The sequence below is a fragment of the Camelus dromedarius genome, chromosome 29, assembly GCF_036321535.1.
Source record: "Camelus dromedarius isolate mCamDro1 chromosome 29, mCamDro1.pat, whole genome shotgun sequence".
NCBI classification, from domain to species: Eukaryota; Metazoa; Chordata; class Mammalia; order Artiodactyla; family Camelidae; genus Camelus; species Camelus dromedarius.
In genome coordinates, this window is record NC_087464.1 from 18,807,071 (window position 1) to 18,832,199 (window position 25,129).

At 47.4% G+C, this 25,129-nt stretch overlaps 1 protein-coding gene across 1 annotated transcript; it reads left to right on the forward strand.

Annotated features, from left to right (window-relative positions):
• Positions 1 to 5,640: 5,640 nt before the first annotated feature.
• MEX3B (mex-3 RNA binding family member B) lies at positions 5,641 to 9,745 on the forward strand. The gene is made up of 2 exons (XM_031440681.2): positions 5,641 to 6,252; positions 7,085 to 9,745. Exons 1-2 carry the CDS (start codon positions 5,967 to 5,969, stop codon positions 8,530 to 8,532), a joined length of 1,734 nt encoding a protein of 577 aa, XP_031296541.2. The 5' UTR covers positions 5,641 to 5,966; the 3' UTR covers positions 8,533 to 9,745.
• Positions 9,746 to 25,129: the final 15,384 nt, after the last annotated feature.

Below are 25,129 nucleotides of genomic sequence, written 5' to 3' on the forward strand. Positions count from 1 at the left end.
CTGAAATTATAAGAGAACCAAGCACATCACCTTGGAAGTCAGGACTCTGGGTGCCTCGCCCACTTTTACTATCCACAGCATTGATGTTGGGTCAGCTTACCTATTTCCGGCCTTCAGTTTGCTCACTGTCAGATGAGTTTGGGACCAAACACTGTTTAACATCTAAAATCTTAATCTTCTATGGCTTTTGTTAGTTTCATAGATAAGGGTTCAACTTAAGACTTTGGAGGAAAAAAGGGTAGATTCAATTGCAAAAAAATGTTTGAATTTCGCTGATTTATTTCATCTCTGCTCAGAAAGAAGAAAGCCTTCCTTCTTTCTGAAGATCGGTGAGTTTCGAGGCTCCTTGTATTCCCCTGTATCGGAGATTTTTAAATTACCTTCTCTTGTTCTTATTCCTTTCTGATATTGCAGAATGGTTATTACTGATTATTAACTAAGTAATGTTTAAATTTTAGAAGTCAAGCTACTTGTAAGGCCCATTTAATAAAATTTATGAAATTTTCTTCCTCTTTATTCTCATAATTCCAAAAGCTTTAATGAAAACAAGTGAATAGATGTGAGCTAGGATTAGCTTAGGGGGGGTGTGTGTGAGTGTGTGTGTGTTTGCTTCTATTTACAGCAGGGATGGGAGTGCTTTCTAGTTTATTAAGGCTTTTAGCACTATTTAATTTTTAAACTAAGCATGCATTATTTTTAAAAATTAATTGAATAAAGATGTATGTCCAGAACTTGAACATACAGAAAAGTAGAATGAAAACAAAATTGTGACCCACTACTTAGAGAATATCCATTGTCAAATTTTGATGTTTTTTGTTCTAGTTTATTCAATTGCTTTTTCCAGTGCTTTCTGAGTGTTTAGTAACGCACACACATTCCCTCTCTCTCTCTCTCTTTTTTTATTCATTCAATAGAAGGAGAGTATTTCCCATATTCTTAAAATATTCTTAAAATATAGGTTTGTGTTCCATGTGTTATATGTCATGTATGAGTTAACAATATAAAAACAACAGAATATCAAGAAAACAAAAATGCTTTGAGTCCCCTCACACATGTGGTCATTACAATCCTGTGGGAGAAGAAGGGCTGGAAATATTTCCAACTTCCGGCTGAGGAGCCATAGCTGAGAGATGGGAAGGAAGTTGGGGTTTGTTAAGATCACAGGGTCAGGTACCACTTATCAGCTTCGAGACTCTAGGCACAATAGTGGATCCAATATTTGCTGGGCCAGAAGATTACATCATTTTGGGGTCCTCCTTAAGGAAAGGATAAAAACTTTGCTCTTGAAAATTTTGCAGGCAATCCTGTAAATAAATGGCCAGGGCCCCTCCCAGAGGTGGGGAAGTGCCTGTGTAAGTGAAGGGCCCTGAAGCTTCAGTTTTACCTGCTTCAAGGTAAATGTGCCTCTACTTGGGCAGGCTTAACTGATTTTCATCTGTAAAATGGGGATAATAAAAGTGTTTGCCACAGTAGTAAAGAAGATTAAATAAGATACTGCATTAGAAAGCATTTGCTGAAACTGCCAGGTACATAACAAGTGTTTATTCTATTATTATTCTATTATTCATGTGTTAAGCAGTGTGCCTGACTTGTATCATTCTGTGATTTTTCTATTATTATTCAAAATCATGTACTTGTGGCTGAAGTCTTTTGAGCTGCTTCCCAGAGACTGTTACTCATGACACCTCGGGCCTTCTCAGTGGGGCTCACTCACTCATTGAATAAGCATTTATTGAGATCCTAGTAGATATCTGGTGCTATGCTAGATGCTAGCCTCAATTACTTCTCACACCTCATCTTTTGAAAGCACAACTCAAATGTCCACACATCTGGGAAGCTTTCGCTGGATGCTCGGCAGATTCACTACCGTAGGGATGCTTAACTCCTGCTGTGAACTGGGTTTGAAAATAACCGGGGTTTAAGGGAAAGGAATCCCTCTGACTTGCTAACCTCTGTGGCATCAGCACTGTCCTCTGTGCCTATAATGAAGTAGGCAGGGGCTCAATAATGTTAAATGAGTTGGTTGCTTTCCCATGAGGATTTTAGTTTCTTTCGCCAGCTATTTGGTTTGCAAGTGTAAGCGAGATGTGTGCAAAATAGTCTGGATATATGTACAAGGTGGTTTCTTCCTAATCATGGTTGTTTCTGAGTGACTTTGTCTTTTCTTACTTTATGACAATTCAGCTTCTCTATTGTCTTACCAGATCACATTCTGCAAGTGTCTCTCTTGTGCTAATAAAAAAAAAAAAATATGGCCACATGGGGGATGTCTTTAGGGAATGTGTCCTGTATCAGGAAAAGTAGTTAAGCTCTGAGGTCCTAAAGGAGCCTGGGAAAATCTAACAAGAAACTTTGGGGTTGGGTGTATTATCTATTTAAAAACAGAACTGGGCTTTGCAAGTTTTATGGTGTCTTGTTAAAGCCATTAATTGAGAGTTAAAATTTCCAGATCGTTACTTTTGTAACAGCAGTCAAGTGTCAGAAAATACCCTGATCAGTCAGTACTGGATACAAATAGATAAGACAAGAAGTGGTGGTGGGGAAAGCACCCATTTACCAATACATCTACTTAGGACCCTGCAATTTACAATAAGTCACCTTTCACTATCATTATCCATTGGCTACACCAACCCCTTGAGGTAGGTGGGAAGCGGAGGCTAGCTTCTTTTTGCAGGCAAGAACACTGGGGCAGGGCTGGACTGGGAACCAGATCTGTCAGCCCTCAGAGTTCCTGCCACCACAGTTGTCTCCTCCTACTCTCAGGAGGGCCTTTGATGTCCTGGGTGTCTTCAGAAAACCCTGCTGATCTTTGTGTAGGATTACTGATGCATTCTGGTCTGTGGAGCATGACCTGGGCTACATGGAAGGTCACGGGCACCTCAGAATTGGCACCTTTCCATGAATTCCTGTGGTCAGAGTTTTAGCTTATCCTTCATGTGGGCTGAGATGTGTGATTGCACCGAACATTTGCACTTGCAGGCAGGTACAGATCCTGCCTTTCTCATCTAGCAGGGAAGATAATAAGCATATTACTTCCATGAAGTGTTGTATTCATCTTCCCGGGAATGACCCAGGGACTCTGAAGCATCCAATTCTCCAAACCAGTTTCTGAATTACCCATTTGAAAGCTTAATGCTGCAGGTAGAAGGGCGGTGTCCAGCAGGGCTGTTCCCTCGCACAAGCAACCTGGGGAGGAGGGCACCCGTCTACCTGGGTTATAGACCTCATCATCAGTGGAAGTGGAAGAACAATTTTACCTTCATCATGTTAGTTATCTGAAAAAAGAAACCTCAGTTGGCCCAATCAGGGGTGTATGGAATTCCTAGAAACAGAGTTGAGAGGCCAAAAGTAGCCTGTTGTTGACAAGATGCAAATGCTGAAGTCTTAGGAGGGCCTTTCCTGTCTGCCTTGGCGTCTCACTTGGTGGCCCCGAGTCAAGAAGTTGAGGCTGGGCCTCCTCTGTGGCTGTCCCCAGCCAGGACCCTCCATTCCGAGCCCTCCATCTGGGCTGGAATCTTCAAGGGCACTCCCTCCTCATTCTCGAATTAGTTGGGCTTGAGTCCATAAACCAGGTAAAAAAAATACAAGAATTCTGTACTGGAGGTCTAAGTGGTGGTTCTCAGAGGACTCAGGCCCAGCCTCACCCCAATCTCCACCCCCTCACCAAGCCTTCCCTTCGACGAGACACACACGCCAGGCTCAGGGAAGCTGACGTAAACATCCTGAGGAAATAACCACAGTAAGTGGCTTCTAAGTCTCATTTCCCTAAGGAAATAATCAGCACCTCTTCGCCAAGACAGCTCCAGGTGAGTGAGGAAGGAAGGAGGAACACCTTCGTGCTCCGTAAAGGCTTTCGTCTAACTGCCTGGTCTGATTACAGAGCGCGCTCCCATCTATTGTCACGTTCGTATAATTCGCAGAACCCGCGACGCAGGTAGGGCTGGTACGATTTCCCCTATTTTACGGATGAGAAACCGAGGCTCAGGGCGCTCCCTCACTCTTCCCCGGGTCACGCAGGGAGCACTTGGGGGGGAGCCTCTGCCTTCGAGCCCCGAGAGCGCCCCGAGGCACCACGAGGATTTCCGAGTAAGCCTGTCTGCGGTTGCGGCCACACGGCCTCATTGTCCTCAGCAGGAGTCCAGATGCGCGGACGCTGGCCGGCTCCGCGAACCGCGGCCCGGGCGCTCTGCGGAACGGCGCGGGCCAGGCGCAGGGGGCCCGGCGAGGCTGGCGGCGCCGGGAACAAAGGAGAGGAGCATGCGCGCGGACCGAGGGGACATCCGCCCGGGCCGCAGCAGAGGGGGACCGGGCGGAGAAGCACCGAAAGACAGGCGAGCCCCGCACTGGCCCGCCCCTCAAAGCCTCCTTTCTTCTCTCTCGGGCTCGGAGGCGGCCCCGGGGAGATCCGGGAGAGGGCGCAGCTCGCTGTGCCCGACGGCGGGTCGCGTCGCACCCTCACTCCGCCGCAACCCCCACCCGGAGAAGCGCACAAAGGGCGGCAAGGCGGCGAGCGCACACCTCCCTTCGGGGCGGGGCCGGAGGAGGGGCTGGCGCGCGCTCCTCCGCGCCAGCCTTAAAGGGCCCGCCCGCTCCTGCGCACACTGCGCATGCCCGACCGTGGCACGGGGAGGGACCGGAGAGCAGCGGGCGCGCACGCCCGCGCCGCCCGCTGGAGGCATGGCCGGCGTCCCCGTGGTGCCGGCGCGGCGCTCGTGCGCGTGTCAGCGCCCGCAGGGTCTTCTACCGAGCGCGGGGCATGTGCAGAACCCCGGCGCGGTGCATTCCAGAGGTCGCCTGCGTCTGGGCTGGCCAGGCCCACGCTGCAACCAGTTTCTGGCTTTCTGATCCGCAGTTTCAGGGCCAGTCCGGCGAAGTGCCGCCTAAGGGGACAGAATTGCGGGCTCGCGCGCGCACGAGTGGAGATGCGGGCGGGCGTATGCCTTTGTGTCTCCTGTGCTCCCGTGCAGGTGGGCAGCCCGCGCCGGGAGCCACTTTGCCAGTGTACACCAGGAGCTCTAGACCTGCTTTTCTTGTCCGAGGGCTGGGATCACCCTTTTGGGCAGACAATAGACCCTTTTCCCAGCGGCACCTTTGAGTTCTAGGGGTGGTTTATTGGGGACACTAACGGGACTTTCTAAGGATCGCTCAGAGCTGGGCCCTTGGTATCAGAGTTGGGCGCGTTTTCTCAGTCAGGTGAAGGAGGAGACCTGGGGACAGTGAGCGTCCTCGGCTGATAGGTACAGGCAAGTGTCCCGAGCCTGCCGGTCCCGCATTAGACAACAAAGAGAGGCGTTAGCGGCGGCGGGGGAGGGGCGCGGCCGGGAGGAGGACGGGGCGGGCTGCGGCGAGCGCGGGGGTGGGGGGGCGCTCGCTCTCCGCCCGCTCGGCCTGCGGCCTCCGCCCGCCCCCGGCCCGGCGTGCGCCAATCGCCTACCCCAGCGATAGTGTCAGTAGCATTGTAGTGTCAGCTCCCGCCGGTGACGTTGCGCCTCCCTCGTCCCCCTCCGGAGCCGTCTGGCTGCAGAGGCTCAGTCAAGAGGCGGGGAGGAGAGGAGGAAAAAGCGCTGAGTGAGGGCGGGCGGGCGGGCGGGAGGGAGTGGAGGAGCCGGGGAGGGGCTCCTTAAAGAAACGCTGCTGTCGCTCGCCTGCTTGCTTCTCGCTCGGCATTGTGGCCAGCCAGCCGGGCACTCGGGGGGCACGCGCGGCTGCCGCTCGAGCTCTGCCCCCACCCCACCCGCCAGCAGATCTGGGGTGGGGACCCAGGCGGGGGCTCTTGCAGCCACTGCCGGGAGCGGACAGCAAGGAGCGACCCACTCTCTTCCCCGCGCCTAGAAAGGAGCAACGGAGCCCTCTGCAGCCGGCCGGCCTCCCCGCCCCTGACCACTCGCTTCCCGGCTGCCTTTGTGGCCGCAGCTTTTCGCCGCCGAGCCTAGGGCCGGCGGGGGCGCGGCGCGCACGGCCGAGCGATGCCCAGCTCGCTGTTCGCAGACCTGGAGCGGAACGGCAGCGGCGGCGGAGGGGGAGGCGGCGGCGGGGGAGGCGGCGGCGGCGGCGGCGGCAGCGGCGGAGGAGAGACCCTGGATGACCAAAGAGCCCTGCAGCTCGCGCTCGACCAGCTCTCTCTGCTGGGGCTGGACAGTGACGAGGGCACCTCTCTGTACGACAGCGAGCCACGGAAGAAGAGCGTGAACATGACCGAGTGCGTGCCGGTGCCCAGTTCCGAGCATGTCGCCGAGATCGTGGGGCGGCAAGGTGGGTCTGGCGGGGATGGGCGGCAGGCGGTGAGAGGGTCTTGGGCCACCGCCCCGCGGGGAGGGAGGGAGAGGAATCGAGATCCGCGGCGCGGGGGAGCCTTGAGGAGGGAGGAAGAGCCGCGCGATGGGCCGGCGCCCCAGACAAAGAAAGTGCAGGCAGGCTGTCTCCCAGAGCCGCGCCGCGGCCACCTCGGGATGCACTTTCTCCTGCGAAAACCACTGCCTTCTCCCCCAGTGCCCCCCACCCAGTCCACCCCGGGAAATAGAATTTAAATATAAGATGCTTGGGGGAGGGGGCCTCTGATCGGTCCTTTGGGAGGGGGTAGGAGGAGGAGTGAGCATCGGATGGGAGGAGGATTCTGGATTTCTGCTACGCGGAATGGAGCCCAGAGGAGGAACAATGGGTCCCGGGACTGCCCCCCCCCCCTTCCTACCAGTCCCCCCGCGCAGGAGAATCGCGGCTTCGGCCACCTTCTCTGAACCCCTTTGCCGCGTCTTCAGGGCGGACGGCGCGTCCCGCTGGATCCCAGCGGCATCTCCCCTGCTGACTTTTTCTGAGATTCTCGGGTTTGGCTCGGGACGGCTGCAGTCACTAGGGGAGGACTGGACACCCAATGGGCTGTTCCTCGAGGGCCTCGCGAGTGGAACCGCTTCCCAGCCCGTGGCGCGGCCCGGGGTCAGTGAGGGAGCCGCCCCCTTTCCGCCCATCGCGTGTCCTGCCTTCCCGCTGCCCAGGACTCGGGCTGTCCCAGGCCTCCGCGGTTACCCTGGGATAATGGGCGTGTCTCTCTCTCTCTCTCCCACTCCCTCCCCTGCACCCTGGCTCCCAGGTTGTAAAATCAAAGCGCTGCGGGCGAAGACCAACACTTATATCAAGACCCCGGTTCGTGGGGAGGAGCCTGTCTTTGTTGTGACGGGCAGGAAGGAGGATGTGGCCATGGCTCGAAGGGAGATCATCTCTGCCGCCGAGCACTTCTCCATGATCCGCGCCTCTCGGAATAAGAATACGGCGCTTAATGGCGCAGTGCCCGGGCCACCTAACCTGCCGGGGCAGACCACTATCCAGGTGCGAGTGCCCTACCGTGTGGTGGGGCTCGTGGTGGGGCCCAAGGGCGCCACGATCAAGCGCATCCAGCAACAGACGCACACGTACATCGTGACTCCCAGCCGCGACAAGGAGCCTGTGTTCGAGGTAACCGGCATGCCTGAGAACGTGGACCGAGCTCGTGAGGAAATCGAGGCGCACATCGCCCTGCGCACTGGCGGTATCATTGAGCTCACAGATGAGAACGATTTTCACGCCAACGGCACAGATGTGGGCTTTGATCTGCATCATGGGTCCGGCGGGTCCGGCCCAGGCAGCCTCTGGAGCAAGCCCACCCCCAGCATCACGCCCACTCCGGGCCGCAAGCCCTTCTCTAGCTACCGCAACGACAGCTCCAGCTCTCTCGGCAGCGCCTCCACAGACTCCTATTTCGGCGGAGGGACCAGCGGCAGTGCCGCCGCCACCCCGCGCCTGGCGGACTACAGTCCCCCTAGCCCCGCGCTCAGCTTTGCTCACAACGGCAACAACAACAATGGCAATGGATACACCTACACCGCGGGGGAAGCTTCTGTGCCTTCCCCCGATGGTTGTCCTGAGCTACAGCCCACCTTCGACCCGGCCCCCGCCCCACCGCCTGGGGCGCCACTTCTCTGGGCCCAGTTCGAGAGGTCCCCGGGAGGCGGACCTGCAGCTCCCGTGTCCTCTTCCTGCTCTTCCTCTGCATCTTCCTCTGCTTCGTCCTCCTCAGTGGTCTTTCCTGGGGGCGGTGCCAGCGCGCCCTCCAACGCCAACCTAGGGCTGCTGGTGCACCGCCGGCTGCACCCGGGCACCAGCTGCCCGCGTTTGTCCCCGCCCTTGCACATGGGCCCGGGGGCGGGCGAGCACCACCTGGCTCGCCGGGTGCGCAGCGACCCGGGCGGAGGGGGCCTGGCCTACGCCGCCTATGCCAACGGGCTGGGGGCGCAGCTGCCGGGCCTGCAGCCGTCGGACACGTCCGGCTCCTCGTCCTCGTCCAGCTCCTCCTCCAGCTCTTCCTCCTCCTCCTCCGGGTTGCGGCGTAAGGGCAGCCGCGATTGCTCGGTGTGCTTTGAGAGCGAAGTAATCGCCGCCCTGGTGCCCTGCGGCCACAACCTCTTCTGCATGGAGTGCGCCAACCGCATCTGCGAGAAGAGCGAGCCTGAGTGTCCGGTCTGCCACACCGCGGTCACTCAGGCCATCCGCATCTTTTCCTGAAGGGAGCGCGCGCTTGCGTGCACCACCACGCAGGGGAAGGAGGACCCCCTTCCCTCCGTCCTCACTTCCCAGAGCCTCTCTGCCTCCTTGGTGCCCACCTTCTCCTCCCCCACTGCTCATACTCTGATCGGAAGAGGAGCTTGGAAAGCTGTAGTATCCGCTCATTTTTTTAAATTTAATTTTTAAACAAAGGAACTTGCCAGGATATCTGCATCAAGAGTACTGTAGCCTGGGAAACCTCTGAACCACCTGAAATGCATGCTCTATAAATAATAGGAACGGCGACATTCTAGTAATGATAGTTTTTACACTGTACTTAATAGGAAGCTTCCAAAAGAAGAAAACCCCACAAGTTTTCCATTTTCTTAAAGTAGGAAAAAATGAACAATAATTATTATGATGAAGATGATAATAATAGTGCTATGGGATGTGTGGACTGTTTTAGTGTGTTCCCCTTTGTGGCTGGGTTCCTACGATGCTTATTATAGAACACAGTGGATCCTTTTTGAATGTTCGTGGAAGGGCCAGGAGTTCCTGTGAAACCAGGATACTGCAGCTTTATTAAAGTTAAAGGAACTGTAACATATCTCTTATATATTAAAAACGTTTAAAAGTTTTAAAGAGAAATTGCATTAATACAGATTGAAGTATTTTATTCTTTTTTGACTTGAAAAATTATATTTCATATTGCAAAGATGTTTACAAGTATTTTAATTTAAGTTCAGTGAACTTTTTTGTAGCTGGGTTAAATCTTTTTATTTTAGTATGGCCTTATGGCAAAGAACACTGTATTATTTTAATAATCACACAATTGTGACGGAATTACAAACCATAAGATGTGTAATGTTTTGAACAGTATTCTGTTGGGATGGAGATTTTATAGGTTCAGACAAATCTTCTAGATCTGCTTCACCCAGCATATTTTCTATTCAGTGATATAAAGCATATTTTATTCTATATTATTACAAAAAAAAACGGAAATGTATAAACATGTCAAAAGGAACTGTTGATGCTTTTTAACATTTGTATAAATAGAATTCAGTGCAAGTTACAAAAATTCTGTTGCACCACTATAGTTTTAGTATTTCTATTTTAATACATTTGTTTACCACTTGTTTATGTATATGTAGGTGATGTTACTTGAGCTTAAATGTACTTTACTGAGCAAAGTTTAAAAAAAAGGTATATTTTATTTTATGATAAAGGGCCTTTAACCTCATGGTCAAATACTAATATTATATTTGCTGAGACAAGATTTGAAATTGTATCAAGAGTTTTATTTTTCTGACATTTAAAGTTCTACATAATAAAGGTAAAACTTAAGTAATGGTGCTACTTCATTTTTTAAGTATTTCTATATAAATAAAATATTGAAGAAAATCTATCTTGTGTGGTGACTTGATTTTTTTTAAGCCTCTCGGAGTCTACCTGTGTAAGGAATCACTCTTAAGGGCTAAATTGAAAGATACAACTTCCAGGCATATTATGTCAGTATTTTATCCATTGAAAGAAAGAAGCCAGAGTTATGTTTGGCTGGATGGTTAGGCCGTGGGTAACAAGTATCTACTGAATCAGAGCTGAGTTCATCATTAGACATTGTGGGCACAGTGCTTAGGGTCCATGATACTTTTAGGGGCCCAGGAAAATGTTTAATTTCTCTTGAAATAAGGGGAAAAAAACTCCAAAGGGAATGGGAATATTCAAAGGAAATGTCTTAATTTTCAGGCCCACAAAAACCTATTAAATTCTGCTGAAAACATCAAGAACACAAAGTGTTAAAGTATTGAAAGTTATATCAAAAATAATTTTAATGATACGGAGGAAGGCACAGAATTGCCTAGGGCTGGGAAGAGCCATCATCTGCCCGGTGTGGGCCCCTTGGAGTGGGAGGGGCCTGAGGGCTGGCCTTGCTGTTGTGAGTTCCCACCTAAGGGCGCTTTCTTGGGGGAAGCCCAGAGATGACAGTTTCTGCTTGCAGAGGACCTGGCTGGATTTGAGCGCTGGTCTTAATAGGCTTCTGCTTGTAGGGCAGGCTAATTGGTGTTGACAGGCTGCGGGTGTTAACTGTTTGTTGTTTGAGAGAAGTTTTTGTTTGTTTTTGGCAGGCTACACCTGCTCCCTGGCTGCGGGGCTTTGTCAAGGGATGGAGCCAACATGCTTTCACTTGACTCGAACTCTGCCTTCCAGAGAGCGTCTAGGAATGGCCAGAGCCTGCCACTGAATTTCCAGCAGACTTCCTGGCTGAGCTGACCCCTGGAGAACGGTGTCTGCCTGGAGTGAGTGAGGCAGGCTTTTATTTTAATCTGTGTTGCTGGGTAACATTTGACAGGTGAGTCCAAAGAGTAGGGTCTAACGTATATTGGTGAGTCCTCTTTTCCCCTCTGTATTCATTTTTATTTGTCTGGAAATCTAGTCACTGCCTACATCATAGCTCCTGATGTGTTTAGTTTGAATGATTCTGTGAAAAGGCAGGAGACAGGCCTTTGGGGTGGGAGGAGAAAAGGAGTGGCCCTGCTTGGGAAATTTCTGGCATCATATTCAGCTCTGGAAAGTTCCCAGGCAGTGTTTAACTGCCTATTTTCTCTCCCTCAAGGACTGGAGGTTAGCTGAGGCCTGGCCAGGGGCAGTCTGATCCCCTCTTTCTTTCAGCTGTTCAGAAATGCCTAGAACAGAACCAAGAGTCTTTTTACACTTTCTTCTTTAGTAACATCACTTTGCTTTTCTGCTTTAGCAGGGTGGTTCCAGGGCAGGCAAGGAAAAAAATCAAAGCCTTGATTGAGTGAGTTTCTCCCGGGCTCTTGCACACGAGATTTTTCGTGGTCTCCGTATGCTCCTTTGGAAAATGAAAAAAAAAAAAGATCAGATTTTGAGGCTGCCGACTGCCAGTGGATGGCCTGTATTTCTCTGCGGTGAGAGGTCCCCTTTGTTGACATGAAATTTGGGGATATATTATTAATACAACCAGACTTCTCGAGAGGAGAGAGCACTCTCTACCTTTGGTTTCCCTGCAGGGCAGGCCCTTGTCACCAGCAGAGGATGTGGACACATGCTAGTGGTATGAACTTTTTTTTTTTTTAAGGAAACTACAAAATTTGTTTATTAAAAAAAATTTTCTTAATGGAGGTACTGGGGGTTTGAACCCAGGACCTCATATATGCTAAGCACGCACTCTACCACTAAGCTATACCCACCCCCTACTTCTGCCCCACATTACCTTTTAATCCAAGGCAGGCCTTTTGTCCCATCCCACCATCCCCCAAATGACAACTGTGGAAGTGGCCACTGGCTGTGGAGGTGTAGGTTTTCCAGCCTGAGAGACAAGAGGTACCACATTTATGTCCTGTAAGTGCCAGCAGCTTCCCTTTCTACTTCTGCAGCCCTCTGAAATCTGTCTTTCTGCAGCCACAAAATATCAGCTAACAGACATCTTTGCCCCAAACTGCTGTTCCATGTTTCTTTTCTGTATGCAGACTAGTGGTTCTCAACTGGGGGTGATTTTGCAAACTCTCCCGCACCCCCAACTTGGCAATCTCTGGAGACATCTTGGGTTGTGACAATTTGGGGTAGTGCACTTGGCATCCAGTGAGTAGTGGCCCGGTATGCTGACAAACATCCTGCAAAGCACAACAAAGAATCATCCAGCCCAGGGTTGAGAAGGCCTGATGCAGACAAAGCGAATGTATCTCCCCTGCTGTTTTTACAATGCCTTGAAATTGTTGACCTTGTCCTGACATTTAAATGCATAACGGTTGACCCTCAGTGGTGTGCTGGGATTACCCACTGCCCAGGGTAGCTCTAGTGATATCAGGAATATTGTGGGAGAAGCCAAGTTTGATGGGTGAGCACAGGAGGTCAAAATTATTTTTATTCACTCGAGTGAATTTTTATTCACTCGGGAGTGGTAGATTGCATTCAATTAATACTAATGTTTGCGTGGAATGTTCAAAGCGCTTTTTATTTCCCCTTCTCTCCTGTGATCCTTTCTACAACCCTAAGGGAGAAAACATTGAGGTTTTACTGTGCCCATTTGGCGTAAAATACAAATACTCAAAATGTAGTCCTTCCATGCAAACCTGGGTTTTCTAGCTCCAGCTTGCAGTCTGCCTTTTCAGGCTGCCTGTAGCTAGGAGACAAATTTACAGAGAAATTCTAGAAATGGACCCCGGTCCAGCTTCTCTTCCTTCCTCTTCCCCTATTTCATGGTCCCCCATATCTGACCAAAACTGGCTCCTGGGAAAAGCTCAGTTATCTTTAATGAACTTCAGGCACTAAGTGATAGAGCTTTTTATCTCTTAAGCCTTATCTTTCCAAGAAATTTGAACAAATTTGCTCCCTCTCAAAGGGGTTTTGAGTGTGCTGGCCAGTGCAATGCTGGCAGTCACTGTTCCTAAAGCTTTATGGGGACACGGTTACCTGGGGAGAGGTGGAATTTGTATTGACTAAACTTGCTCTTTCTCACCCTAAGAGGATCCTTTCCTCCCTGGCTGGGGAGCAGGGGCCCTTCTAGTGCTGAATCCTGTCTCCCTTTTGCCTTCCTCCCTCCTCTGACTCAGTCCAAATCTGACAGGTGATGCGTAAAGTGCTCACATCTCCCCTGTCGCCCTCCACCACTGCTACAACCAAGCTGCTTTCCAGGAGGGGAAAATGAGGGGGAATTAAACACCCCCTGCACCAGTTCAGTGAACATTGGTGATGCCCGTCGTAGCTCACTGAGTCCTCACTCTGTGCCAGGCACTGTGCTAAGGATTTTTAACCCAACCCAGTGGGGTGGGCATGACTAAATCCATTTCAAAGATAGGGAAATCGAGTTGGACTGAAGCTAAATGATTTATCTCAGGTCACGCAGTTCATAAGCATTGGGTCTCAGATTCCAACCTGAGTATCTAAATCCAATGTTCATACCTTTACCACTTCAGAAAAATAGTTTTTATCGGAGGTATTTTCAGGAAAAAACGAGCACTCATTCGTCAGACAGTAGCCAGCCGTGGGGAAGATGTTCCTTCTTAAGGCTAAGTGTAATTGACCTGAGAAACAGAGCAGGGCCCAGTTACTGTAAGGACTCCAGGACACACAGCAACGCTGCTGAGAACCCAGAGCACGGCTGGCACCTTATGGGCACAGGGGCGTTTTCTGCAACATGTTCTAAAGCCTTGTCCTCTCTTGACTGCTTTGTGACCAGTCGAACAGTGAACACTAAGCTAATTCTATGGTATATTCTTTCCAGGTAGACAAAAAAAAAAAAAAAATTAGCATTTGATGAGGATAAAATGAGTACAGAATTCTCTCTTAAAAGAAAAAATCTCCATAAAAATGTCACATGAGCTAATTTATATAGTGACTTAAAGATGCCAAAACCCTGACTGAAAAGTGCAATGTAGTCAGTTGTTTGGTTTCCAAAATGCCAAGCTCTTTGTTTGGTTGTTTTTGTTTTGTTTTATTTTGTTTTCTTTCTCTTTCATGCTGACTTCACTTTCTAGGGCGTTTTTTAGACCCTGTAGGGTCTGGGCATCACATAAAAATGGCACTGTCGGGGGAGGGTATAGCTCAGTGGTGGAGCGTGTGCTTAGCATGCTCAAGGTCCTGGTTTCTATCCCCAGTCCTTCCATTAAAATGAATCAGTAAATAAGTAAACCTAAAATTGTCCCCCCTCAGCAAGAACGAAAAAACAAACTAAAAATAAGTAAATAAATAAAAAGGGCATTGTCGATGCTTCCACCCCCTGAGTCTTCAATGCTGGTTCCAACGAGAGCACGTGTTTTCGTGGAAGGTGTGGGTGAGACAGAGGACAGGTTTGTGACCTACTTGGCTCATCTGTGGAAAGAGAGAGGGTTTACTTCCTTCTGGAATGATCAGACATGCCTAGTCCCTCTTTGGGGCTTACCTGAAACCCTGGACCTCCTGCCACCGTGACATTGGCCAGGACTTCTCACAAGTGTTTGTCTCCCTGTCTTTTCTCCCCTCGAGGCTGAGAATGCCTTGAGGGTAAGGGTCTCATCCTCCCATGTCTGTGCCCCCAATATCTGGCACAGAGCCTTGCCCATAGGGATGCTCCATATACAAGAGGATAAGCAGTAAAAAGGGTGTTTTACTTGAAAAAATCTGCATGGCTGTCCACTGGGGACTTGTTTATTAAGTTATGTATCTTCCACAGAGTGCAATTCTCTGTGTTATAATAAGTGGGAGGGTCACCTTGATGTCCCTTGAGCCACATGTAAAGGATGGGCTTTTTGGAAAATAAGTCTTTCATGCGTGGAAAACTTTTAGAAGGCTGTCACGATAGGTGGTCTTTAAAGATGGCCCTCAATGATCCTACCCTCCTAGTGTTCACCCTCTTGTGTAACCCCCACCCCTTGAGTGTGAGCTGGACTTTGTGACTTGCTTCAAGTGACAGAATATGGTACAAGGGATGTCACTTCTGAAATTAGGTTATAAAAAGACTGGCTTCTTGGATGTCGTCTCTCAGAGCTCTTGCTCTGGTTGGAGTCCGGTGCCGTGTCCTAAGGCAATCCTGTGGAGTGGTCCATGTGCTGGGAAATTGAGGGCAACCCTTGGGCATGAGAAACTGAGATTCTCAGTCTAATGGCCTGTGAAGAACTGAGATCCACCCACGACCACGTGAATGACCTTGGAAGCAGATCCTCCCCAAGTTGAATCTTCAGATGAGACTGCAGCCCTGGCCAACATCTTGACTGCCTCCTAAGAGACACTGAGTCAGAGATACCCAGCCCAGGCACACTGATTCCTGACCCATAGAAACAGAGAGATAATGAATATTTGTTGTTTTAAGCCTCTAAGCTTTAGGGCAATTTATTATGCAGAAATAGAAAATGAAATACAGATATGCAATTAACTGTTAAACAGTGGTCATCCTTGGAGAATAAGACTGGTAATTGGGGGTGATAACAGAAAACTGGCTCTACCTCTTCCTAGCTGTGCATCTTGGGAAAGTTATTAAACTTCTCTGTGCCTCATTTTGATCATCTCTGAAATGGGGATAACAATAGCAATGTACCTCAAAGGGTTGCTCTGAGGAGCATTTAGCATAATGCAGAGCTTATGGTACATGCTCTCTATCAGTCCTTATTTTTGCCATTATGATTTTTTCATTTGATATCCTTATGCCCTTTGTTTTTTTTTTTTTTTTTTTTTTTTTTTTTTTTACCATCCAATTATATTACTTTCATAGGTCAAAAATCATTAAAAAAAAGTTGAAGTCGGATGTATGAGTGGTGTTAGTCTATTTTGCCTGGACCAGATCTTCTACCTCTGAACATGATGATGGACAACATAGCTTTAAAAATGATACAATGCTATTATTTCATTTTGTGTAGGAGACATTGCACTTTTTCAAAATGCTTCCGTATTAATCATCTCACGGCAACCCCATGAGGTAGCGGATAATACGGATGTCATTATTATCCTCATTTTACAGCCCAAGAAACTGAGCTTAAATACGTGCCCAACAGGGAGTCTGGTGACATGGAGACTAGAGATTTCTGGAAACCCACTTCTTTCTAAGCATGCCCTGTGCAGACACAGAGAAGGCTCCTGCCTTTATAGAACAGCCAGACGTGACTCTAATGAGTTATGTGTAAATTTAATACACTGCTTACTGAAAATAACCAAACCTACCACCCAGGGGTTTAGAGTCCAATAAAACACACTTCTCATTAAAGCTATGATGGCAATGCCTTAATATTCCTCTGATGAGTCAGACGGCACTTCAGCATCGGTGAACTGTCCTGCAAGAAAATTATCACTTATAATCTCTGGGAAAAATAGCACTATGATATTTGGAGTCACACAACCACACTTTGATGGTATACCTCCTAGACGGGTTAATTCATCCATGTTTCCTATTCAGGGAACCCCGTTGTTCTGTTAACTCTGCTTTTGCCATGAGACTTTGGGAAAATCACTGGCCTTCTTTTATCTCCAATTTTCTCAGCTAGACTATTAGAAGGATGGACTAGTTTATTGCTGGGTGTACTGGTCCCTTGAGAGGCCTACATGATAGTAACCCAGAAAAGGACTATAAAATAGAAATTCCTGGATCTACTCCTTGAAATTCTTAATGCATTTGGGATCAGGCCTGGAGAGCTGCAGGTTAAAAAACTCCCTATCTTCCTTCAGCAGGGGATGGTTAGTTAAAGATACAAATATTATCTATCCCTTAGACAACTCTGCAGAGTGCTGTTCAGAAGAATTAAGCAGATTGATTTCTGTTGATACTGAACAATATGTATTCTTAAGAGGAAAATGTCAAGGTACATTAGAGCGTATGTAGTGTGCTACATTTATATTAAAAACTGGGTGTGGGGAGGAAGACTGGTTCATACCTCTTCATCTCGTTCACCTAGGTCTCTCTTCCCCCCAGGCAACTGCCTGTTCTCTGAATCTATGACTCTTTCGGTTTTGTTATCTTCGTTCATTTGTTTTGGTTTTTAAATTCCATATAGAAGTAAAATCATACAGTATTTGTCATTCTCTGTCCAGAAAGTCATCACTCTTGTGCCTTTGGGCAGGTCTCACCATGAGAAAGCTAGTCCTTGATGGAGTCAAAAACCCGAAACTCCCCTCAGTAGTTTTCATTTAATTTCATTTATGGGCCAAGTCACATTTTCCTTTTACCTGGCAATTCGTTAGAGGTTTGAAGACCCGACCGTGAGACCCCGACTGTCTCACTTCCATGCTGCACGGCTCCAGGGCTTTCACTCTTCTGTCAATGATGTCCTTCGGGCTTGTGCACCTTGAGCTCTGGTGGCTCGTGACCGGACACTTGTATTTCCGGTGTGGAGCAGAGCAGGAGAAACTCCTTCCACTCATGTGGCCTTGGGAGGCGCTGGCCTTCCTGAAGGCCTAGGCACACTGCTGGCTCACGCTGGAGTCAGTCCTGACACGGGCCATGCAGGCTGCAAACTCACACTTGCTGTCAGGTCTGTGGCCAGCTTGAATGAGTGATGGGATGGAGAAGAGGATGAGAACTGGCCCCGCTTTCCAAGTTGGCTCTGCCATGATGTTTGGCCATGGGCCAGCTGAAGACGTCGTCTGTAGCATCCAGTTCTTGTTCCAAGCACTTCAGGGGACTCCTTGGAGAGCAGTGGAGAATGAATTAGAAACCATAAATAGACTGGAAATCCTGAAGAGGCGGCAGAGCACTTTTAAAAAAACCACTTTCTTGAGGCATGATTGACAGATAAAGTGGAACGCATTTAAAATATGCATCGCCATACATTTTTATGTACGAATTTCATGTATTTAATTTGATCAGTAGACACCTGTGAAATCATCACCAACCTTAAGGCCCTAGACGTAATCCGTCATCTCCCGGAATTTCCTGTTGCCCCCCTTGTCTCCAGAACTTACTTATCTTGCATAACTGAATTGTTATACCCTTTGACCATCGCCTCCCCGCCTCCTCTCCCCTGGGTGTTCTACTCTCTGCTTCCCGGAGTTTGGCCGCCTCAGACGGCGCACAGAGGTGAGATCATGCAGTATTTCACCTTCTGTGGCTGGCTGTTTTCACTTAGCATAATGTCCTCCAGGCCCATCCTTGTGGTCCCAAATGGCAGGACTGCCTTCTATTTTTCAGGCTCTCTCTCTATATATCTACCACATTTTAAAATCTGCTCGCCTGTTGATGGGCACTCGGGTAGTTTCACACCTTGGTTATTGTGACTAGCACTGCAGTGAACATGGGGGTGCATGGATGGCAGAGTATTTCTTGACTTTTCTCATGGAGTCTCCTTTCAATTCACACAGACACTACCTCCCATGGGGATGCAGGTTCCCCTCCACTGTCTTTTCCTCCCTCTTCCTTCCCTGCCATGATCCTCTTTATTTTGTTTAATTTATTGAAAAACAGTCAGTGTACAATGTTGTGCCAATTTCAGGTGTACAGCGTAGTGTTTCAGTCATCCATATACATACGTATATTCGTTTTCATATTCTTTTTCATTTTAGGTTACTACAAGATATTGAATATAGTTCCCTATGGTATACAGAAGAAATTTGGGTCTTTATCTATTTTATATGTAGTAAATTTTATATATAAGCAATTCTTAAACTCCCAATTTATCCCTTTCCACTCCCTTTTTGCCATAATCTTTTTGACAATAGTCTCTATACTGTCCTCCCATGAGAGTTCCAGCTCCATCCTAAAGAAGGTCTTCAGAGTCCTCCAGGTTCTAACATCCCCCTCATGGTGGGAGCCCCATGGAGGCCGCGTACCACGGACGATAGTGTAAGCCTTTCTGAGTCAACAGAGAGGAGCATTTACAGGACAAATCTTTCTAATCCTGACATCTCTCATAGCACAATGTCTAGATATTATTTTACTAACATGCCTTTCTTTTTTTTTTATGTTTAACTTATAAAAATACACCATGGTAAAATATACCTAACACACAACTTACCATTTTAACCCGCTTTTTTACTAGTAGCCCTAGTCTATACCCACTAGATAGCAGTAACATATCCCCAGATGTGACAACCAAACATATCTCCAAATATTGCCCAATATCACCGGGGGAAATATCACCCATGCTTGCGAACCACTGCCTTAACTTCTAGATCATAATCTAAGGGTAGAGAAAATTAACTTCATCATCTGTGAGTTCAAGCTTACTGCCCGGGGCCTATATTTACCTGATACAGTGGTTCTCAGACTTTATTATGTGGAAGAATCACCTGGGGGAACATGTTAAATACAGATTCTTGTTTTTTTTTTTTTTTTTTTTTTTAACTCCACTAAAAACTTGGTGCAATAGTCTAGGTTAGGACCAAGTAATCTGAATTTTAAAAATTGCAAAATATCCTTATAGTTTATTTATTCAACCACTACGGAGTCGTTTATGCCTCTTAATCCCCTTTCCCTATCTTGCCTCTCCCTGCCCCTCTCCCCGCCCCTCTCCCTTCTAGGAACCACTAGTTAATTCTCTGTACCTGTGAGTCTGTTTCTGCTTTGCTCTATTTATTCATTGGTTTTATTTTTTTCAGATTCCAAATATAAGTGATAGCATTCAGTATTTGTCTTTCTCTGTCTGACTTATTTCACTAAACATAATACCCTCCCTCCACATTCATCTATGTTGTTGCAAATGGCAAAATTTCATTCTTTTTTATGGATGAGTAATATTCCATTTCATATATATATACCCATTGTTTGTGTGTATAAATGTATACATATCTTCTCTTTTAAGTGTACAGTTCAGTGGCATTAAGTACACTCACCACGTTGTGCAGCTATCACCACCATCCATCTGCAGAATCTTTCCATCATCCCAAAATGAAACTCTGTCCCCATGAAACAATAACTCCCCATTACCTCCTCCCCACCAGGTCCTGGCAACCACTGTTCTACTTTCTGTCTCTATGAATTCAGCTACTCTAAGTCGTATTTCTCTTTTTTTATTTCTGTATGTCACAGACTTTCTGCCCTTGGGGAAGGTGGATAGGGAAAGACATGGTCCAGGAGAAAGAAGCTTTTGTACATGAGCCTAAGAATGCTCTGACCGTGTTAAGAAATCGAACCTTGCTCATTTCTACCCACAGGCTCCCCCGAGAGCCCAAGTGAGGACCTGGGGAGTGGCTCCATCTGTTGGGGATGACTTCAAATAAGAGAAGAGCTGATCTTCAGCAGGAGAATTGGGGACCATGGTTTGTATACGACGTGAGACAATTTGTGTCAGGTTTATCTTGATTATGTATATTAAAAAGTCTATTTCCATATCCTTAGGCAAACTGCAATTAGAAGCAAAGACATGACGGGCATATAAAGGAGAAATGAATATCAAGAGAGGACCTCACCGTGCTTGCTTATTTCAGAGTGGTGTGTGCATATGTGTGCATGCACGTGTGTGTGTGTGTGTGTGTGTGTGTGTGTGTGTGGCTTAAAAATGTTTCCCAGCCTTCTCATGGGTGTGATTTTTACATAATTGTTATAACCAATGAATATACAACTAGAGAGATTATCTGAAAATCTCCATGGTTGATTTCTAAACATACTGATACTAACAGGTGACAGGGACAGAATTTCTGTTTACAGGAAGAAGTGCACTTCTGAGGGTTCATTGATTTAATCTTTTTTGAAATTGTTTAGAATTTCTAGATTTTTTAAGAAGTATAGAAAGGTGGCTTCTAAAATTTTTCTTAAAATAGTAGTTATGAAATTAAACTGTGGAAGCCAGAGAAGAAACAATAGTAACTCTTTATAGAAGAGATCTCAGAGGGAGTGGCAAAGATGGAGAAAGAACATCGAGGAAAGAGAAGAATCATTGGAAAAAGGAAGAAAGATCAAACAAATAGGTGTACAAGATGCAAATAATCAATAAGCAATAGTTAAGAGGAAGGACATAACGTGCTACTGAAGTACAAAATGTTGGAAACAGGGGTTAAAACACATTGAATAAATATTTTAAATGCTGTGTGATGGAGACGCTGCCTTTAATCCTCTGTCTGAAGCACTTTATTCTAAGAACCACTCACAGTGTTCCCTGTGAGCAGGTTTATGTACCATACCATGTATGTAATAACACAGGAAGCAGTAAGGCATACGATGGGGATATACTTGACCCCCCAGACTCACTAAATGTTAGATCTGAAAAGAAAAAAGAAATTACTAGCTGTATTTAAATGACATATAGGAATAAATACATGCTCTATTTTCTTAGTAACCATTAGAATTTGCTAACAAACATATCTTACACAGGATCTAGCTTGCGTTAATTAAATATCCAAGACCAACATTTGTTACTAGGAAGCTTTTAAGATCCATTTATTATGACTAGCAGTATTTCAGATCTTCTGTTTCTATGAGCCTGTATATCAACGTGTAATTTTCATAAAAGTTTCATTTCAAGAGCTCAGTCTTCATTCGTGTACCTTTAGACTAAGTGCCAGCTACATTCCAGCAGTTCCACCCCGAGAGGAGATCGAAATGAATGAAAACCTCCAATCTATATTTTCCATTTAGGGAGGGAAAAAACACCTCACATTTTACTCAAACTTTATCAGAAGTTTGAGACTGGGTGAATCATGGAAGGAGTGGGAATTTGAATTTACTGCCTAAAAATCTTGCCTTTTGCTTGCTTAGTAAGGTTGGGGCGGCCGGGTAGCTCACTGTAAGAGAGTGAGGAGTGATCCAGGTGTAATCCAGGTCTCCAGGTTCTTGGTGGAACTAGTATTAAATTTGGAAACCAGAATGAAGTCCCTTCCAGGGCAGCTCAGTTAATCCTTCCTTAATGGTTAGAATATTGAAACTCCTGCATCCAAACCAATCTCCAAAATTAATCAGTCAAACTTAGAAGCTTCTCAAAACAGAGCAATATGCAGGGTTTAGAGCCCAGAACAGTAAGAATGCAGAAACACATCACTGTGTGGTCCTATCTCATGGAATCAAGTGTGTGACAGGACTTTGTGGCCACCGGCAGTCTGCACACAAGTTGATCCTATTCAGGGAAGGAGGGGCCCCTGTGTGAGAGGGACAGACTAAACTCTTGGCTCTTGCTAAATGATCTGAGAATCTCTCTGTTGGTTCCGTTGTTCTTAATGGCTCATTAAGTTTAAATGCAATTTACTGGTTGGCCCTACAGCTCACTGAACAGTCATCTTAAGTCAAGAAGATTTTTCCAAATGTTGGATTATATCAAATGATGGTTGAGGTCACACGTAGGGTGAGTGTGGGGGAGGCAGCAGAGCAGGAGACTGCCTGGCTGTGTCATAGGGGAATACGTCCAGTTTCAAATAACAGAAAAGCCTCCTGTCTTCGTTTGCTAGGGCTGACAAAATACCACACACCGAGCGGCTTAAACAACAGACGTTTATCGTCTTATAGTTTGGGAGGTGAGAAGTCAGAAATCAAGGCATCAGCAGGGTTGGTTTCTTTTGAGGGCTGTGGGGAGACGCTCTGTTGCAGGCACCTCTCTCTGGGGTGGAAATGGCCATCTTCACATCATCTCTTCCCATTATATTCCCTCTCTGTATATCTGTCTCTTTTCAAATGTTCCCTTTGAATAAGGACACCATTCATATTGGATTAGGACCCACCTTAATGACCTCATTTTAACTTGATTATTCCTATAAGGACCCTCTCTCCAAGTAAGATCATATTCTGAGATACTGGGGGCTAGGACCACAACATACCTTTTTTTTTCGGGGGATGCAGTAACACTTCCTATAGTGGCTTAAGCAGAATCTGAGTGGATTTACCTACAGGCAGTCCTGGAGTAGGCAGATCAGCATTTGTCTAGTGGCTCAGAGACACGACCCAGGACAGCAGCTCTTTCTGTCTTTCTGCTTTGTCATCTTTAATGTGCTTGATGCCTCAGGGTCACAAGATGGCTGCTGCACCCCCAGGCCTCTTGTCTATAGTCTCAGCATGAAAAAAGGGGTGAAAGGGCAAAGAAGACCATAAAGAGGCGTGTTCCTGGTGTGCCTTTGCCGTTTCATTCAGGGACTACTTCTCACTGGCCAGCACTGTCCTGTGGTTGAGAAACCAAATATTTTTAGCTGGACACAGTGTTACCTTGAACAAACTCAGCATTATTTTGGTAAAGATAAAGGATAAAGTTGAGAGGGAGGCAGTAAATATTAGACCAAAAGCAGTAAAACTACTTCAGGAGCTAAGACTGGAAGGGCCAGGAATTTGCCAAAGTCAGAGTTAGGGCTGAGGTCATCAGCCAGGTAGTTGAATAGGATCTGTCGGAGCTTGGCAGGGGCCAGTGGGAGAGGGAATGGGACCTGAAACCTAGAGAGAGGATGAACAACTGTCCCTTAGAGGATAAACGGGCTCAAAACAGTCAACTTGCCAATCCATGGCCTGTTGTTCTCCTCAAGGAACAGGGCCATGTCCAAGGCTTAGCACTGACCTCTGTTGATGCTGCTAGAGTGTCTGTGGTCAGTGGGAGTCCACGCTGTGGGTCCCATCTCTCCATTCATGTGCCTATTTTGCAAGTTCTGGGATAGCTGATGACAAAGGCTGGCTGATGCCAACTGGCCAGGTCATGCTGTCTAGTTGGTTGTCCATTGTCTCTTCCATGGTGGGTGCTTTCTGGTGGACACGAATGTGTGATACAAAAATTATCACATACTGGGCCTACTCCCACATTCACCTGCATGACTACCACATACTTCCTCGTCTCCAACCTTCCAGTCCTCTGCCTTTTGGGTCCCTCGGTTAGACAGACCACTGACCCTTGTTCAGGAATCTGTGTTCTCCTCTAGGCCAATTCTCTTCCACACAAAGTAGATTAGCAGGTATACAGGTCTTCTGCTGGGAAGATTTTTTTTCCGCTTTCCCTGGTCTTTCAGGACCCTGAATGTGGCTATCATGCAGCTGCTGACCATTTTCAGCTGGTATCCACATACCAAGCTGACCCGTCATTGAATCAAGCTTAGACCTTTTCTCCTCCTTCAGTTGGTCCAATAGGACCCATACAACCCAGGGAGCTGAGAAGACTGTTGCAGTGGCTAAAGCACCCATGCAGCTTTCTTCTGCTCCCTGGTCCTGTGCTGCCTCAGCTCCGAGGTAGCCTTTCCATCTTCTGATGGACCGTGCTGTGTCCATCCGACCTTATGACTTGGAGGACCCAGCTCACAATGGACAGCTGTGGACAGGTGGCCACATGGTGCTTCATAATCAAGCATTTTATCCCTACCAGGGCCCAATAACACACTGGGAGCTGTTTCTGGAAAGTCATAGAAATCTCCGCCGTGGATGGTATGGCCTCAATCCAGTTCCCCAGAGATCTGCTTGTGATTTTTCCAATGAGCCTTTGCAATGAACTTCACACTGTTGTCTTCTGCCACCCCAGACACCTCCAACATTACATGGTTTGCCAGATCGTCTGGCCCATGTGGCAGGGCTGCACAGAGCTCTTTGCTGCTTTGGGCTTTATTTGAAGCTGTCAGCCATCTGTGTCACCCAATGTGTGGGCCAGAGCAGCATTCCTGGATGTGGAACCCCAGGAAGCCTACCGTCCTCCTCTGGGGTAGCAACACAGCATGTAACAATTTGTCTTTTACTTTGGAGGTGATATCTTAGCATGTCCCTGACCTCTTGATCCTCTTGATAAATTGATTTAAAAATTTTATCAAAGGGAGAGTTCCCTGAATCATTTTTGATTTTTACCTCCCACCTCTGGATTGTAAGTGTCTTACCAAGGCCTCCGGAGTGATAGCCAGCTCTGTTCATCCTGTCTGGGGAGCACCATGTCATCGATGTCACGGGTCAGTGCGATGTGTGGTGGGATGTGCAGGTGCTTCACAGCTCCACGCGATATCGTGATAGCAGGAGAGTACGTGAATACTGCTGTCTGGTCCATGGGGATGCACACTGTTTGGGGTCTTTTCTGATTGGAATAGAAAATGATGAATTTGCCAAATCAATGATGGCATACCTTATCTCTGAGGCCTTAGAAATCTGCTCCCACAGTGATAGCACATTCCACAGGGTAGCTGCAATTGAGGCTGCTACTCAGTTGAGCTTGTGGGAATCTATAGTCATTCCCTAGGATCCATCTGGTTTCTGGAGGGTCCATACTGGTGAATTAAACTGAGATATGATAGGGTCTACCAGCCCTGGCTCCTCGAGACACTT

Bases quoted from the DNA above. Each gene is read 5' to 3' on its own strand.
- MEX3B (XM_031440681.2), top strand. From the start codon at position 5,967: ATGCCCAGCTCGCTGTTCGCAGACCTGGAGCGGAACGGCAGCGGCGGC. The intron at 6,253-7,084 runs GTGGGTCTGGCG...CCTGGCTCCCAG, and splicing joins CGAGATCGTGGGGCGGCAAG to GTTGTAAAATCAAAGCGCTG.